At 46.3% G+C, this 16,681-nt stretch overlaps 1 protein-coding gene across 1 annotated transcript; it reads right to left on the reverse strand.

Moving 5' to 3' along the window:
* Nucleotides 1-614: 614 nt before the first annotated feature.
* LOC119782129 (protein-L-isoaspartate O-methyltransferase domain-containing protein 2) lies at nucleotides 615-15,365 on the reverse strand. The gene is made up of 7 exons (XM_038282939.1): nucleotides 15,249-15,365; nucleotides 12,528-12,688; nucleotides 12,307-12,457; nucleotides 9,874-9,976; nucleotides 2,936-3,107; nucleotides 2,503-2,626; nucleotides 615-1,708 (listed from the first exon to the last, which is right to left on the reverse strand). Exons 2-7 carry the CDS (start codon nucleotides 12,681-12,683, stop codon nucleotides 1,164-1,166), a joined length of 1,251 nt encoding a protein of 416 aa, XP_038138867.1. The 5' UTR covers nucleotides 12,684-12,688; nucleotides 15,249-15,365; the 3' UTR covers nucleotides 615-1,163.
* Nucleotides 15,366-16,681: the final 1,316 nt, after the last annotated feature.

Raw genomic sequence — 16,681 nt, forward strand, 5'->3', positions numbered from 1 at the left:
CGCAGAGATGGCAAAGAGAGCAGAGAAACAGGCAGAAAGGTTTCCGTCTGATGGCGAGGTTTAGTCAAACCGGGGTGTCATCAGGGGTGTCAAACCGGTTCCAGAAAGCGCCGTGCCGCTGCAGGTTTTCTTTCCAACTAAGCAATAGCAACCAGACTCCATTCATCTCATCAAGTGAGTCCAGTCTGAACATGATGACTTGATGAGACGGCCATTTCTGGAAACACTTTGACACCCGTGTCCTGAATGATGACCTCCAAACTGCAGAGTGTTTTCTAAACAAATCTGACCATAAAGCTGCTGACACACCATGACAATTTAGACAAACGTATGTCGGAAAAATAGCAAAAACTCTGGCATACATCGACAGACGGCGAGAAATTAAGTTAAGTTGATTAAGTGAAGTATAAGTTCCTCATCAGTTGTGGCGTCTAGCTTATCTTAAACCTCTGAGTAGCTTGTGCAGAACTCATCAAGAACTCCTATGTTTTTGCCCAGAATAGAAAAAAATCCATAGAAAGTTCAGCGTATTCCAGCGTTTTAGGAGATTCTGGGACGTCAGGCAGACGCTGGATAAATCAGCGAGGTGTGACAGGAGCTTAATGGAGGAACAATCAGAGGCGCCCGACATCCAGGAAGCTAGCAGCTCAGAACGCCATTGCTGAAGGGAAATGAAAGACGGAGGGCAGGTGGAGGAGGACCCTAAACTTGACGTCATTACGTCATCACTGTGGTTCCACCTTTAGTGACGGCGTGATGGAAGATGTTCACTGAGGAAAACCTGGACTTCTCCTTCCTGCCTCCATTAATGAGGAGAACATGCGGTGTTGGATAAACCGATCCATGGCTGAAGCTAGGCGAGCTAACGGACCGCGGCGGAGACTCAGCCTCGCCACGGCGGACTTCGCTCCGATTCTGGTCCCGGTTCTCATTCGCTGATTTTTTGAATTTGTAAACCCTTCATTTATGGGATTTTCATCTCAGAATCCCGCCTTAAAGCTCGTGGAGGTGTAAGCCCCACCCCCCCAGACCCAGGATAAATAAACAGGTCGGATTCTTCAGTCTCTGGAAACAGAATGGAGTAAAGAGCAGCTGAGAGAAGGGAGGATGGAGGGGATGGTCCGGCTGTCGACTGTCCAGTTGGAGCAGAGGCCTGGGCAGATTCATTTCTCTCTGTAGAACAACAGGTAGATCTTCAGAGGCTCGGGGAGCGGCAGGCCCAGGATCCGCTCCCTCAGGAGGTTCACCGCTGGCTGGGGGCGGAGCAGCTCGCCCGTTTCCTTCTCCTCCTCTTCGTCTCGTTCCTCCACCTCCTCCTCCACGGTCTCCTCCTCCTCCACCAGCCTCCCTCTGCCGGCCTGTCGGCTCCCCCTCATCGGCCGCCTGGCCTGCCGCTCCCCGGCCGCCTCCTCGTCCTCCGCCCGCCCCTCCTGGTTGTTGTTGCTGTCCAGGGAGGTGGGGGCCACCCCGCTGCTGGCCACCGCCTGTCGGGTGGCGAGCATGAGAGCGTTGCAGTGGCGGCGGTGAACGCGGCGGCGCTTGAAGCGGGGGCCGTACTTATGGAGGCCGGCGGCTGCCAGTCCCCTGCCCACGCTGAAGGAGGAGCCTCGGCCGCGGGACTGGCCGTCCCCCTCGTCCGGGGTCACTCTCAGGGTGTGGCGAATGCAGATGCGGGCGAGTTCCTGCAGCGTCCGGACCTCGTACTTGGCTGAAAGATCAGGAAACAAGAAGAAAGAGATTAACGGTCAAAATGGCAGATGGTCAGAGATGTAGAGAGCAGAACCAGAGCAGAACTTCAAAGGTTCTAAGGTCTAAAAGATGGTCCTCCTATCTGATGGCGCTCAGGCTTTAGGAGCAGAGCTCCGTTCAGAGCCACCTTCATGCTAGCAGGTCTGGTTCTGAGGAGAAACCAGCTTCATCTCTTGGTTTGAATCCTTCAGACGGTTTGACTTTTAACAGACCATGCTAATCCTCCTAAATGTAAGCAGCTAGCTAGCTTGATCAGCTGGTTGATTAGCTTTGCTCCTGGTTCTGATGGAGGAGCCGCTTTCAGGACGGCTCCATCTTTCCTCTGAGCTCCTGGCTGGTCTCCCAGCATGCAACACCTCATCCCGCCTCCAGAGGGCAGCGTGACCTCCTAGCTGGCTTCCTGTCTCCATCCTTAAAGGAACAATGAGTCATTAGCCTCTTAAATCTAGAGGCTAGCAGCTGCTGTTATCAGGGAAGCTTTAATCTTTGTTCACTTCTTCATTTTGGCCTCTAAGCCTAAGCAGAATTTTTTACTGCTTAAAGGTGACAAACTTTCTCCTTAGTTTGTAATTCCAGGACCTAAGAAGGGATTTTAATCTGTTACCGTAGAGATAAACCTTGGTTATATATTACTGTAATCTCCTAAGCATGATGGGGAAACCTAAAACCATGAAGATGCTGCTGCATCGCAGTAATCAGCAACATGGTGGGACCTCTGCATCCCTGAAGCACAGAGCTTTTCATTAGACTTACGCAGCGGCGCCATCTTGGCTTTGCTCTTCGGACTGTGCTTAGGCAGAACCAGAGGAGCAAAAGAGACAGAGATGATCTTCTTGGTCTCCCAGCTGTTCACTCCAGTGCGGATAATCTTGGTCAACTGCAGAGACACAACAGGAAGAAGTCATTCAGTGATAGCAGCAGATAGCAGCTGATGGGTTGAATGGCGCTCTCTGAGCTTCATGACCTCATCTGGTGATTTCTGAGAGCTAAGACTTGATGCATGACTTGGTTTATTCCATAAACTCTCAGTTAGTCAGGAATAGGGTTGCCTACCGTCCCTTGAAAAATGGAATCGTAAACGCTGACGCTGCTAATCGTCAGGAGCGTAGCGATGGTGATGAAGCCACAAACTTTAAAAACCATGAAACACCAACCTGTTAGGAGGGAAGAAGAGAGGAGGACTAACCTTCTCCTCCAGAGGCATCACCAGGATGCCCCCCACCTTCAGCAGGTTCTTCATGTACTCCTCGTGCTCCTTCTGCACCCCCGCCCCGCAGTAGACCCTGTCGTAGTGGCGGCTCTCAGGTGGAATCTCCAGGCAGTTCCCGACCACGAACGACGGCTCACAGAACTCAAACCTGAAGAAAAACGGGAATCCAGTGATTTCCAGAAAAAAAAAAAATTTGGTTCATTATGAAAATATAACTTCTGCTGCAGAACCTTCCAGCGCGAACGGAGCGGCTCCACTATCAACCTATCAACAAAGGATTTTAAAATTGATTTAATAGGTTTCTAAGATGGCAACAGGTCTGTGACCCTCATAACTTCTGAAGACTTGGAGAGAGAAGAACAAGTCCATGATCAGCATCGTGGGAACAGACTCGGACAGGACATGGACCAAACATGGAAACAGGACACGGAAACAGGACATGGAAACAGGACATGGACACAGACTTGACCGGATATGGAAACAGCACATGGAAACAACACACGGACAGGACATGGACCGGACATTGAAACAGGACACGGACAGGACATGGACCAGACATGGATACAGGACACGGAAACAGGACATGGACCAAACATGGAAACAGGACACGGACAGGACATGGACCAAACATGGAAACGACATGGAAACAGGACACGGACCGGACATGGAAACAGGACATGGACACAGACTTGACCGGATATGGAAACAGCACATGGACCAGACATGGACAGGACATGGACCGGACATGGAAACAGGACATGGAAACAACACACGGACAGGACATGGACCGGACATTTAAACAGGACACGGACAGGACATGGACCAGACATGGAAACAGGTCATGGAAACAACAAATGGACCGGACATGGACCGGACATTGAAACAGGACACGGACAGGACATGGACCGGACATGTAAACAGACTTGGACCAGACATGGAAACAGGACATGGAAACAACACACGGAAAGGACATGGACCAGACATGGAAACAGGACATGGACCGGACATTGACCAGACATGGAAACAGGACATGGACACAGACTTGACCGGATATGGAAACAGCACATGGACCAGACATGGACAGGACATGGACCGGACATGGAAACAGGACATGGAAACAACACACGGACAGGACATGGACCGGACATTTAAACAGGACACGGACAGGACATGGACCAGACATGGAAACAGGTCATGGAAACAACAAATGGACCGGACATGGACCGGACATTGAAACAGGACACGGACAGGACATGGACCGGACATGTAAACAGACTTGGACCAGACATGGAAACAGGACATGGAAACAACACACGGAAAGGACATGGACCAGACATGGAAACAGGACATGGACCGGACATTGACCAGACATGGAAACAGGACATGGAAATAACACACGGAAAGGACATGGACCAGACATGGATACAGGACACGGAAACAGACTTGGACCGGATATGGAAACAGCACATGGACCAGATATGTAAACAACACACAGACAGGACATGGACCGGACAGGGAAACAGGACATGGACCGGACATGGAAACAACACACAGACAGGACACGGACCGGACATGGACCGGACATGGAAACAGGACATGGACCGGACATGGAAACAGGACAGGGAAACAGGACACGGACCGGACATAGAAACAACACACGGACAGGACACGGACCGGACATGGACCGGACATGGAAACAGGACATGGACCGGACATGGAAACAGGACAGGGAAACAGGACACGGACCGGACATAGAAACAACACACGGACAGGACACGGACCGGACATGGACCAGACATGGAAACAGGACACAGACATGGACCGGATATGGAAATGGAAGATGGACACAGGAACAGACACAGAAACGAGACATGGGAATTGACACGGACATGAAAACAGGACATGGAAACAAAAGGAAACAGGACACGGACATGATCACGACATGGAAACAGGACACTGACATGTACACAGACTTGGACCAGACATGGAAACAGGACATGGAAACAACACACGGACAGGACATGGACCAGACATGGAAACAGGACACAGACAGGACATGGAAACAGGACATGGACCGGACATGTAAACAGGACACAGACAGGACATTGACCAGACATCGAAACAGGACATGGACCGGACATGTAAACAGACTTGGACCAGACATGGAAACAGGACATGGAAACAACACACGGAAAGGACATGGACCAGACATGGAAACAGGACACAGACAGGACACGGACCGGACATGGACCGGACATTGAAACAGGACACGAACAGGACATGGACCGGACATGTAAACAGACTTGGACCAGACATGGAAACAGGACATGGAAACAACACACGGAAAGGACATGGAAACAGGACACAGACAGGACACGGACCGGACATGGAAACAGGACAGGGAAACAGGACACGGACCGGACATAGAAACAACACACGGACAGGACACGGACCGGACATGGACCAGACATGGAAACAGGACACAGACATGGACCGGATATGGAAATGGAAGATGGACACAGGAACAGACACAGAAACGAGACATGGGAATTGACACGGACATGAAAACAGGACATGGAAACAAAAGGAAACAGGACACGGACATGATCACGACATGGAAACAGGACACTGACATGTACACAGACATGGACCAGACATGGAAACAGGACATGGAAACAACACACGGACAGGACATGGACCACACATGGAAACAGGACACAGACATGATCACGACATGGAAACAGGACATGGAAACAGGACACGGACATGATCACGACATGGAAACAGGACACTGACATGGACACAGACTTGGACCAGACATGGAAACAGGACATGGAAACAACACACGGACAGGACATGGACCAGACATGGAAACAGGACACAGACAGGACATGGAAACAGGACATGGACCGGACATGTAAACAGGACAAAGACAGGACATTGACCAGACATCGAAACAGGACATGGACCGGACATGTAAACAGACTTGGACCAGACATGGAAACAGGACATGGAAACAACACACGGAAAGGACATGGACCAGACATGGAAACAGGACACAGACAGGACACGGACCGGACATGGACCGGACATTGAAACAGGACACGAACAGGACATGGACCGGACATGTAAACAGACTTGGACCAGACATGGAAACAGGACATGGAAACAACACACGGAAAGGACATGGACCAGACATGGAAACAGGACACAGACAGGACACGGACCGGACATGGACCAGACATGGAAACAGGACACAGACAGGACACGGACAGGACATGGACCGGACATGTAAACAGACTTGGACCAGACATGGAAACAGGACACAGACAGGACACGGACAGGACATGGACCGGACATGTAAACAGACTTGGACCAGACATGGAAACAGGACATGGAAACAACACACGGAAAGGACATGGACCAGACATGGAAACAGGACACAGACAGGACATGGACCGGACATTGAAACAGGACACGGACAGGACATGGACCGGACATGTAAACAGACTTGGACCAGACATGGAAACAGGACATGGAAACAACACACGGAAAGGACATGGACCAGACATGGAAACAGGACATGGACCGGACATTGACCAGACATCGAAACAGGACATGGAAACGCAAACAGGCACGAAAACGAGACATGGGAACGGGACACAGGAACGCCGCCGTTAGCTCCAGTAAAGGAGATTCAAATGATGATTAGAAAGTTTGCAGACTTTGTCACAGAATGTGTTGAAAACCACTGAAATGTCAGCCATGTTGGTGACAGAGTCAGAAGGTTCTGGATGAATCGCTACCAGCAGCGTAAAAACGACGTCACTGAGGCTAAACTTGAAAATGTTGCATCATCTACATATAAGGAAACAAAGGCTGCTAAGCTGTTTTAAATTGTCCGTTTAAAGTAGGGTGACCAAACGTCCGTATTTCCCGGGACATATCCGTATTTCACGTCCTGTTCCGGGCGTCCCGGGTTTTTTTTAGAAAGTGAGGAAATGTCCTGATTTCACTGCGCACGACTCTCCGTGTGACATAATCCCTGAGCCGCGTCAGTGCGGGCAGCCCTGTTCTTAATCAGAGGCTCTGTTCAAAAACCTGGGCTGCATCCTCCAAGGACGCGGTCTACCTAGACTGGATCCTTCCAAGTCCTTGAAAATAAGGAGGCCAGAAGAGTTCTGTCTGTAAATTCGAACAGGTCCACCCTTTGGCGGGTTTTACCGGCGTATGCTCTGTTGCTTAGCAACCGTGAAAGTTGACACACAAAGCAGGAAAAGAATGAATACCGAGGTTTTCAAAACTGTTTGTTTATTTATTTATTTTTAAAAAAGTTAAAGTGAACAAAGACTACACTCACAAGAATCCAGAGTGGAATAAAGATTCCAACCACCGGGAGCAGGAACAAATCAAATCAAATGTAATGATAGAAACCTTAGTCAGTTAAATAACCTGCTGCTGTCATTCTGCACATCTCTGATGTTGCTGCTATTTTCAAATATCCATTACTGTAAAAATGTCCATAGCTGCATATTGGTTATTTATTCTCCAGTTTTATATTGTTAAAACACTTTACAGAATTGTATTTTTTATATTTTAACTCTTCCCTATTATGTTATTCTTATACATTTTTCTAAGGTCCACATCTGTGTGACCATTTTCAATAATCTTTCTGCTGCTGTAAATTTGCCCATTGTGGGACAATAAAGGGAATTTCTATTCTATTCTATAAAAGGGGTAGAAAGATATAAGTAAATCTAAACAATGTATCTACAAAATATATCTGCAAAATCTCTAATATTCAACAACAAAAAATACTTAGTTAAGCATATTGTGCAAAACAACAATAACAAAATTAAAATCCTATCAGATTTATAGTCCCCACCCTGCAGATCTATTAGAATCTGTCCTTAAATTCCAGCCAAACCCATTTACACAGTAACAGATAAAAACCTTTAGATAAACCAAACATTACCGCCACATATCTGACTCTATAACCATTAAAACAACTATTTTCATTCATTTCAGACGGAACTATTCACTGACTGGATTATATTAAACTGAACTTCAAATTTTCACAACTGTTCTGCGCCAAGTAACATTTCCTCTGATCACGGAGCAAATCCCGATGAGACATTTGTATTTGTTCTTTCAATATCACCCCCCCCCCCCCCCCCCCGCTCCAAGGTGTCCTGGTTTCCCCAAATGAAAATATGGTCACCCTAGTTCCGTGGTTCTCAAAGTGTGTGGCGCGACCCACTGGTGGGGAATTGAGACGTGACAGGTGGGGCGCGCCAAGTTCCGGTGTGTGTGTGTGTGTGTGACTATAAATGTAGAACGTGTGAGAGCAAACTGTCCTTATAGCTGTATGTTGCCGCTTTTTAGACCAATCAAACCCACAAAGTAATCATTACTAGCCTACATGCAGTCTAATTAAAAGAACATTAGAAAAATTTCACCTGGAACTGAAGTGCCAAAATAATGATTGACGTGACGTCGGCATATTATTTGTAACGGAATAAACTTTCGCGCCCCAGTGTTGCCAACTCAGCGACTTTGTCGCTATATTTCAGACCCCTCCAGCGACTCTTTATCAAAAAAGCGACTAGCGACAAATTAGCGACTTTTGGAGACTCTTACGTGAAAGCACGTATCGTTCCTTTTCTTGTCCTCCAGCGGCAGGTGCTGCCGTGGGGCGCCTAACCCATCCCCACCCCGTTCTCCCCCGCTATCACAGGAGTCCCTCTCAGCGCTGCAGAGACACAGCATGTTTACCCTCAGCGTCCAGACTGCAAATAAAGCGCACGTGCGCCGGGATTGACGGCGCAGGTTGATCATAAATAACTGAATTTGAAATATTTTATCTTAAATAAATAGGACCAGTTTATTGAAATGACGTCTGACTCCACCCTGAAGCTCAGGTTTAATGCTCAGACTAATAGTGAATTCTGGTTTGGAGTGGAGAGGGAGTTTCCACTCATCGGGCAGAGAGCTGTTTGCATTCTTCTTCCCTTTGCCACATCATATCTCTGTGAGATGGGCTTTTCAGCTGCTGCTTCAATGAAAACAAAATACAGATCTCAGCTGAACATTGAGCATGACTTGAGAGTGGCAGTATCAAGCCTGCAACCCCGTTTTGAGAAACTGTGCAATGCAAAACAGGCTCATTGCAGCCACTAATGCAGGGATAAATAGACCTGTATTGCCAGATGGATTTCACTTCTTTTCTTTTATTAACAGATTGCAGAGTGGCACTTTAATTTTTTCTATCTTTGAGCTTGATACAAATTTTGACACAGCTGCATTTTTATTTTCTTTATTTTTGAGCTTGCTGTTATTTGATGTAGATAGTTTGTATTTAGATACTACTTGTTACTTCAATAAAATTGGAACATTTTAAGATTGTTGCATATTTCATTAGCATTGTGTTGGGGCGATGGGGACAGGCGGGGCTTGAAAATTCCCTCTTGTCCAAAGTGGGGAATGACAGAAAAAGTTTGAGAACCACTGCCCTAGTTTAAAGCAATGCTGTAGGTGCAATGCCCACAATGTTTACATTTGATCCCTGCTGCACTTTATGAAATGGAAATGTTCGTTTCACTGCTAATCTGCTGCTCATCACTGCCTCAAAGATGTACAAAAGGAAATAAAAGTCTAGGTAACTTTTAGCCACTAGGGGCGCTGGAGCACTAACTTCCCAGTTTGGTGCCCCTAAAGGCCACTGGCAGAACTGCACTGTGGCCAAATGACCCAGTCTGTGAGGAAGGAATTAGAGATTTATGACTAGATTAATGACTTTTTGAAACAAAAAAAAACAACTTTCCCAGCAGGCCTGTTACGGATCCTAACATCACTTTAGACGTTCTTTGACTGTGACTGAAAAGGTGAACGTCTCCTGATCCGTCTGCACTCACTTGTCGAAGCTGTCGCTGGTTTTGATGAAGGAGTCTAACTTCTGGTAGGCGTAATCGATCACATCCGCATGGAGCTCTATTCCATGGTTCACTCCGAACGGACCTGGAAGAGCCAGAGCACAAACGCACAGACAGAGCGGCAAAGGAGAGTCAGTCACAGCAGGACTCACCATTACAAACCAGTCACCATGGAAACCAGACACACCGCTGGAGCCGATCACTGTTCACTAACATTTATTTGGTGCAGAGGCCCAACCACAAAGCTAGCTCAACGTAGCAGGATTCCTCCCAGTCTATCCAGTTAAACCAGTCAGGGTCAGCGGAACTACCAAGCTGGTTGTCATGAATCTGTGAACGCGCACATGTAAAAGGGCGGGGTCAAGCTAGAGGACGAATCAAGAGTCCTGAGCGCAGAAGGCAGAGCACCGCATTTCTGCCGAGGAACAAAAACTCATCTGACAGAAACACGAAGAGGAAAAAAGTCTCAATGAAAAGTCAAACATGGTGGCGGCACGAAAGAGACGCCAATATGGCGGCAAAGGATTACTGACTGCGTTAATGAGCAAGTTCCACATCAGAGGCATTGAACGCAGCCTGCATCCTGATCACTGCTGATTAATGAGGGGAAAAGGAGAAAACACAGATCAATCTTGAAAGCAAGGCTGTGCCGGACCAGGCTTGGCGGTACCAGAAAGTTAAGGTTAAAGCCAGTGGAGGCCACTCACCCAATGACCTTGATTACAGACGTTAAAAGATAAAAATGAAAATATTTTGAATTTACTGTAAATATATTTTTTATATGTGCAAGATAAATATGTAATCTTTAATGAGGAGTAAAGCTGTATCGATTGTCGTCGGATTGGTGACGTATTTCCATAAATCTTCCCCTGTAGACTCTGCTTAATAGTTCTCCATGATCAGCAGCTCCTCTTCAATGCTAAAGATAGGAGCATCCTGGGGAGCAGCTCTCCGGCACCCAGAGCTGAAAGCAGCTTTATTTCCTCACCACCTCCCTCCACAGCGCTGACGTCACAGTCGTCTGTTAGAAAGTGCTTCTGATTGACAGGTTTATAGAATTATTTAGCTCCAAGGCTAGGCTAACTGCATGCAGCGAGGCTAAGGCTTTATTCTGCTTTCCCTGCCTCCTTTTTTCAAAGCATGGATAAAGACATCTAGGACTGATTCAAAGCACTTTGCAGAACATTTTAGAATGTTGTTTATTGTTGTTGGCATTCATTTAAATATACCGCTGTGATACCTTAGTAATCCTTTGATTGGTATCTGGTATACCTCTATTTTAAAGTTATAGCGCCCCCTGGAGGAAAATCCACCAGCTACCACTGGTTAACCTGAAGTTATCTGACTAAACCAGCAATCCCGCTTCCTTGTTCTGGATTCAATGTCATAATTTAGGCGACCCAAACTGTTCAAGGAGGCATATTCTACCAAAAAAAACCCCCAAAAAACAGGAATGAAATCTGTCTGGAGCCACAACAATGTACAAGTCTTCTATCAGCCTTGCATGGCAACACAGGCTCTAGCAGTGAACAGTGAATAATCGATATCTAGATAAGTCTTTTTTTCTTAAAATAAATGCATTTGTTCTTGGACTATTTTGCCAATAGAACAAGACAATTTACACTTAAAATAAGAAACACAATTGCATTGTCTTATTTCAAGTGCATATTATCTATTTATCTTATTTTAAGAGTAAAAATACTGATTCCATTGGCAAACTATCTCATTTACCTGCTCCAAATAAGGGGAAATACACTTAATTTAAGTTATTTTTACTTATTTCTAGCTAATTTTTCCAGTGAGGTTTTGCTGTATTGATGAAATGATACAAACAGGATAAAGGAATCTTTCTATGGTGGACGTGTTTCTATGGGGAGGAGCTGACGGAGTCATGAGGAACCAAGCAGGAAGTGACATCATCAGAGCAGAGCTCTCTAACCCTGAAATCCCACATCCTCCATCACCAGCGTTCCTTGGTGGGATTTAGATTTTGAGGATTTTATAAAGTTCCCATCCCTGCATCAGTGCCCTACCTGTTGGATCTATGAAAGGTTTTCTATGGTTGCAACCAAACTAGCAGCAGTAGTGGAGTTTGGAGATGCAATCTACTTCTTCAATCTATCTTTGCTCTCCTCTAATTTATCCAGAAGTTCTGCAACCGCTTTGTTTACAGCAGCCACCTGCCTGGCGCCGCGCCGCGCTGAAACCTGCAGCAGGCTGTGACCACTGGTCTCTATGGCTGTGACGCTAATTTTTGTTAAAAGAAATGTTTACATTTATTGTTTAAATTTATATAATATACAAATTTTTATAGCATTGTAAAACGTAATTAATGTTTGTTTGAAGTCCTGCACACCATATTAAAATAATAAAGATGTTTGCAATAGATAAAGCAGACTGGAAGACTTTACGCACCCAGAATGAGCCCGACCATCGTGCTCAGGTAGCCGGTCCCGCTCCCCAGGTTGAGGAAGGAGAGGCCAGGATGGAGCTCCAAAGCCTCCATCACCTCGGAGTAGATGCAGGGAGCAGACAGGTGGATGTTCCCGTGTCGCCAAGCGAGGTCCTGTCCGCGACGAAAGCATGAGTCAAACAACGGGGCGTCTTTGGATGGAAAGCGGGTGATCTACGCTCACCTTGTAGGCGTTGTCTCGGTATTCATCCAGGTAGTAGTCGGCCCGGTCGATGGCTCTGAAGGCTCGCTCCACCAGGTCGGTGCGGATGTAGTACGCCTCCTTCAGGTTGTCGATCAGGTCGTCGTTGTCCTCGCCAGCACTAACAGCTCCGCCCATCCTGACTGGAGGACAATCACCATCATCAACCCCACAGGATTTCATCAAGAAGCAAAACATTGGCCGTGACTCCAGCCCTGCTGAGCAGAGACGCTGCTTTCTGAGGCAGGAAGTTCTGTTGGTTAACTTTGAGGAACTTTTGGTCACTCAGAGTAGAAAGGAGTGGATTTTATAGCCTCGTGAGACCATCCTGATCTCGCGAGCTTTCAAGGTTTCACTCGCAGATCAGTCTGGAGACTCTCGGTTAAAGAAAATTTGGAGCCGTTCACCAAACGAACGTCCAATCAGCGTTGGCTTTGAGGCGGGTTGAGGTGTGACGCAACGAGAAGCGCGACAGTTCAGTCTAAAGAACATGGCGGCTTCAGCCGATGAAACTAGCGTTAGCGTGGCTATCGAGCAAGTTTTATCGGAATTACAGAGTATTTCTTCACTGAAAGAAGAGCAAAACACTGCTCTGGAGGCTTTTCTCAGAGGAAAATATGTTTTTGCTCTTCTCCCGACTGGTTTAGAGTTTGATCTATCAATTGGCTCCTCTTCGTCGTCGCTCTGTTAGTACGTCATATGCTTCGTTGATCTGATTGGTTTATTTGGCCCGTCTATCACCAACATAGGCCAATCAGCTAACCAGTATTTTCGCCCCTTCCCAAAATTACTTCAACGGAAGGTTTCCAGATGGATATGCGGAGCAAATCCATCTGGAGGAGTCAGGTTATGGATTTTACTCCCTTATTGTTGACAATCTAGAGACAAAACTTTGAAAAATGTTTTGAGGCCAAATTTGCTGTTTTCTTGGATTTTATTTTTTTAAACTTTTTCCCCATTTTTGTGACGTTGTTTATTTAGCTTAAACAAAATCTTATTATTGTTTTATTTTACATTCTTATGCTGTATTTTATTCTTTTATTGTGTTTTATTATTTTTAGCTATATTCAGCACTATAAAGCGCGATACAAAGAAAGAAAAGGACAGGGGCGGATTTAGGACATTTGGGGCCCTAGGCAAAGACAGGCAGGGGCCCCTCTGAATGGAGAAGACAACACATAGAACAGACCCATTCTACAGATAGAGAAATGTTAATAGAAAAGTCAGCTGAGCACAAAACATAGAGAGGAAAACAACAAGAAAAGGGACAAGAAGAGAGGGACACAACCTAGAACAGATAATGGATGTCTATTCTATTAAAGTCGGAGGGAAACGGCCGTTCCAACCGTTGCATTTCCGAATTGTCCCGAATGTTGCCCAACTTTACACGCGGGAATAATTTTTGTGGCGGAAGGTTCGCAAGCAAGTTTGGTTGTTGCCGGTTTGTCAGAAGCATCTTGCTAACCAGTTAGCATCTTAGTGCTAGCAGGTTCCCAATGGGAAATTCCATTGGGACCAAGTAGCACTAAATTGGTGACTTGGAAACGACACTGTCAAGGAACGCTATGGACAGCGGAAACATGCAAGAGGAGGAGAGTTTAGTGTCGGAGGTCGTGGATGAGTCTCCTCCGTCATCCATTTTTTATTTAGAGGAGGAAAGCGGGGACGAAGATGTTGTGGAAGAGGACGCCAGGGCGGCAGAAGCTTGGTTTGGTGTAGAAGGCTTCCAGCCGTACATGTTTGAGCCCTTGCCTCGCAACGCTGCCAGTTCTGTTAGCTGTACGCCTGCCGAAGACACAGACGTCCATCCCCGTGAACACTGGGACGGAACTCAATGGGAAAGGAAAGGATTCTGATTTCAACCGTTGCGTATATTAGCTGCGACACATGAATCAAGATGCTATGACCGAAAACATTAGATTGACAGATGACTGTTGATATATGATTGGCCGAATTTAGGTGTTCAGGCTGACGTAGAACTAACTGGCCTGCAGAAGATAACGGGAAAAATACAGATTTTAAGACAGGACTTTTTTAAAAGTTGAAATTGTCAAACTTTTGGGACAATATGGTCTGATAAAGAGTACATTTATATACATGTTTAAGCCAGAATGATTTGACATTTAAATATGATTTCCCTATGACTTTAACATTTCTCTATCTGTATAATGGGGCTGTTTTATGTGTTGTCTTCTCAATTCAAAGGGCCCCCTGCCCGACTTTGCCTAGGGCCCCAGCTTCCATAAATCCGCCCCTGTATAAACTGTGTTGACCAAATGGCAAAGTGTGTCTAAGTCACTGCAGCTGGTCTGATCAATGAGGGGCCAAACGGCAGGGCCCCATGAAGAGCAGCGGGAAATGACCGCAGGGGGGCGCTCTACATCATCGCTTGTTGTTTAGTAAACACTTCCTTTAAAAACAACAGCAGGCAGACAGATTTCTCTGCACATTTCAGGGTCAAATGTCCTCCAGATGGTTTCTGTGGAGGGCGGCCATCAGCGCTTCCCTGGCCTCCCAGTTCAGACACTAAACTGGGACTGGATGGCAGCAGGTTTGTTCCCCGAACAGCCGCCTGCTAGCAGCTCCAAACGGCCGCAGGAACAGAGGAGGCACCGGAGGGGGAGCGGGGAGCGAAGCTCAGCGCTGCGGGGCGGACCGCGGCGCTGAGCGGTCAGCCGGCTGCCTGCCTCCCCCGCTGCTTACCTTCTCTTCAGCCTGGTTCTTCTTCTTCTTGGTGGGGGGGGATCCAGTCAACGCACCGCTGCTGGATGTAAACATTCGGCCATCTGACGCGATGACGTCACACGCAGAGCACGTAAAAAGATGGCCTAGTTTCAGAAGTAGAGGCGGACTTGGGAACGTTGGTCGTTTGGTGCATGGCGCGTGTTTTGAAGCTGCTCTGCTTGTGGAGAAATGTCCTGGGCCGTGAGTAGTGAGGAAACAGGAAGCGATTCTTGTGGGATGGAAGAGGGAAATAGTGACAATGAAGGTTGGAAGATAGCAGCATCAAAAAATGAGAAAAAGCGGAAAAAACAGAGATCAGTTAAAGGGGAATCTAGTTCAGAACAATCCAGTGATGATCAATCCATACATTCCACAGCACAACAAAATGAATTCAAAGTCATATTCAAAGTCGTTAATCAGGCAGACTCTTTTACAAACTGGAATCCGGTTCACTTAACAAAAACCATCAATAAACTTGTTGGAGAAGTCAGAGGTGCCAGAATTCTGTACAGTGGAGACCTGCTAATTAACTGCAGAGACAGCGCCCAGCAAGGCAAAGCAATACGTATTAACAAAATTGACGGGATAAGAGTTCAGTGCAGCCTAATGGAGAACAAAAAGATCAGCAGGGGAGTCATTGGAGGAGTTCCTCTGAAAATTTCTGAAAAAGAGATTCTGGAAAACATAAGCGGTGCAAAAGTAAAAGAAGTAAAACGGTTAAAAACAACAAGAAACGGAGAAAGATCTGACAGTTTATCTGTACTAATTAAATTCGAGGAAGAGCAATTACCAAGCAAAGTATTCATCGGTTACATCAGTTACAATGTCAAAATCTACAATCCACCACCATTGAGATGTTTCAAATGTCAAAAATTCGGACACATTGCAGCAGTTTGTAAAGGGAAACAGAGGTGTGGAAGGTGTGCAGGAGAACATGAATATGGTAAATGTGGAAAAGAAGCTAAAATAAAATGCTGTAATTGTGGTGGAGAACATACTGCTGCTTATCGCGGCTGTGAAGCAAGCAAAAGGTCTGAAGAAATAAAAAAAATGAAATTTGAGCTTGGAATAACTTATGCTGAAGCTGCAAAAAGGATCCCATCTCAGTCAGAAAAACCCAAACCTACAGTTCAACACACGGCAAATTTCAAACCTCTAGAGAAATCTCCAAAAATTGATGAAGACTCACTAATTGTTAAAAAGACAAATTTTGTTCTTTTCATGGTGGAAGTGATTAATTGTACTGCTCAGACGACAAAAAAAAACAGAAAAAATCAAAATAATAGTGAAGGCTGCAGAAAAATATCTGGATGTTAAAGATATGAACTGGGAGATGGTTGGAAGCATGATGGAAAGACCAATGGGACCATCAGAAACTGGCAGAGGTACGATGACCTAGAGTAAATTAAAAT

This window comes from Cyprinodon tularosa, unplaced genomic scaffold (genome assembly GCF_016077235.1).
Source record: "Cyprinodon tularosa strain WSP-4 unplaced genomic scaffold, ASM1607723v1 ctg1041, whole genome shotgun sequence".
Lineage (NCBI taxonomy): Eukaryota > Metazoa > Chordata > Actinopteri > Cyprinodontiformes > Cyprinodontidae > Cyprinodon > Cyprinodon tularosa.

Coding starts and splice junctions, on each gene's coding strand:
- LOC119782129 (XM_038282939.1), bottom strand. CDS start 12,683: ATGGGCGGAGCTGTTAGTGCTGGCGAGGACAACGACGACCTGATCGAC. Junction 3,108..9,873: donor ACCAGCGACAGCTTCGACAA/GTGAGTGCAGAC, acceptor GTTTTTCTTCAG/GTTTGAGTTCTGTGAGCCGT. Junction 1,709..2,502: donor AGCCAAGATGGCGCCGCTGC/GTAAGTCTAATG, acceptor CTGATCTTTCAG/CCAAGTACGAGGTCCGGACG.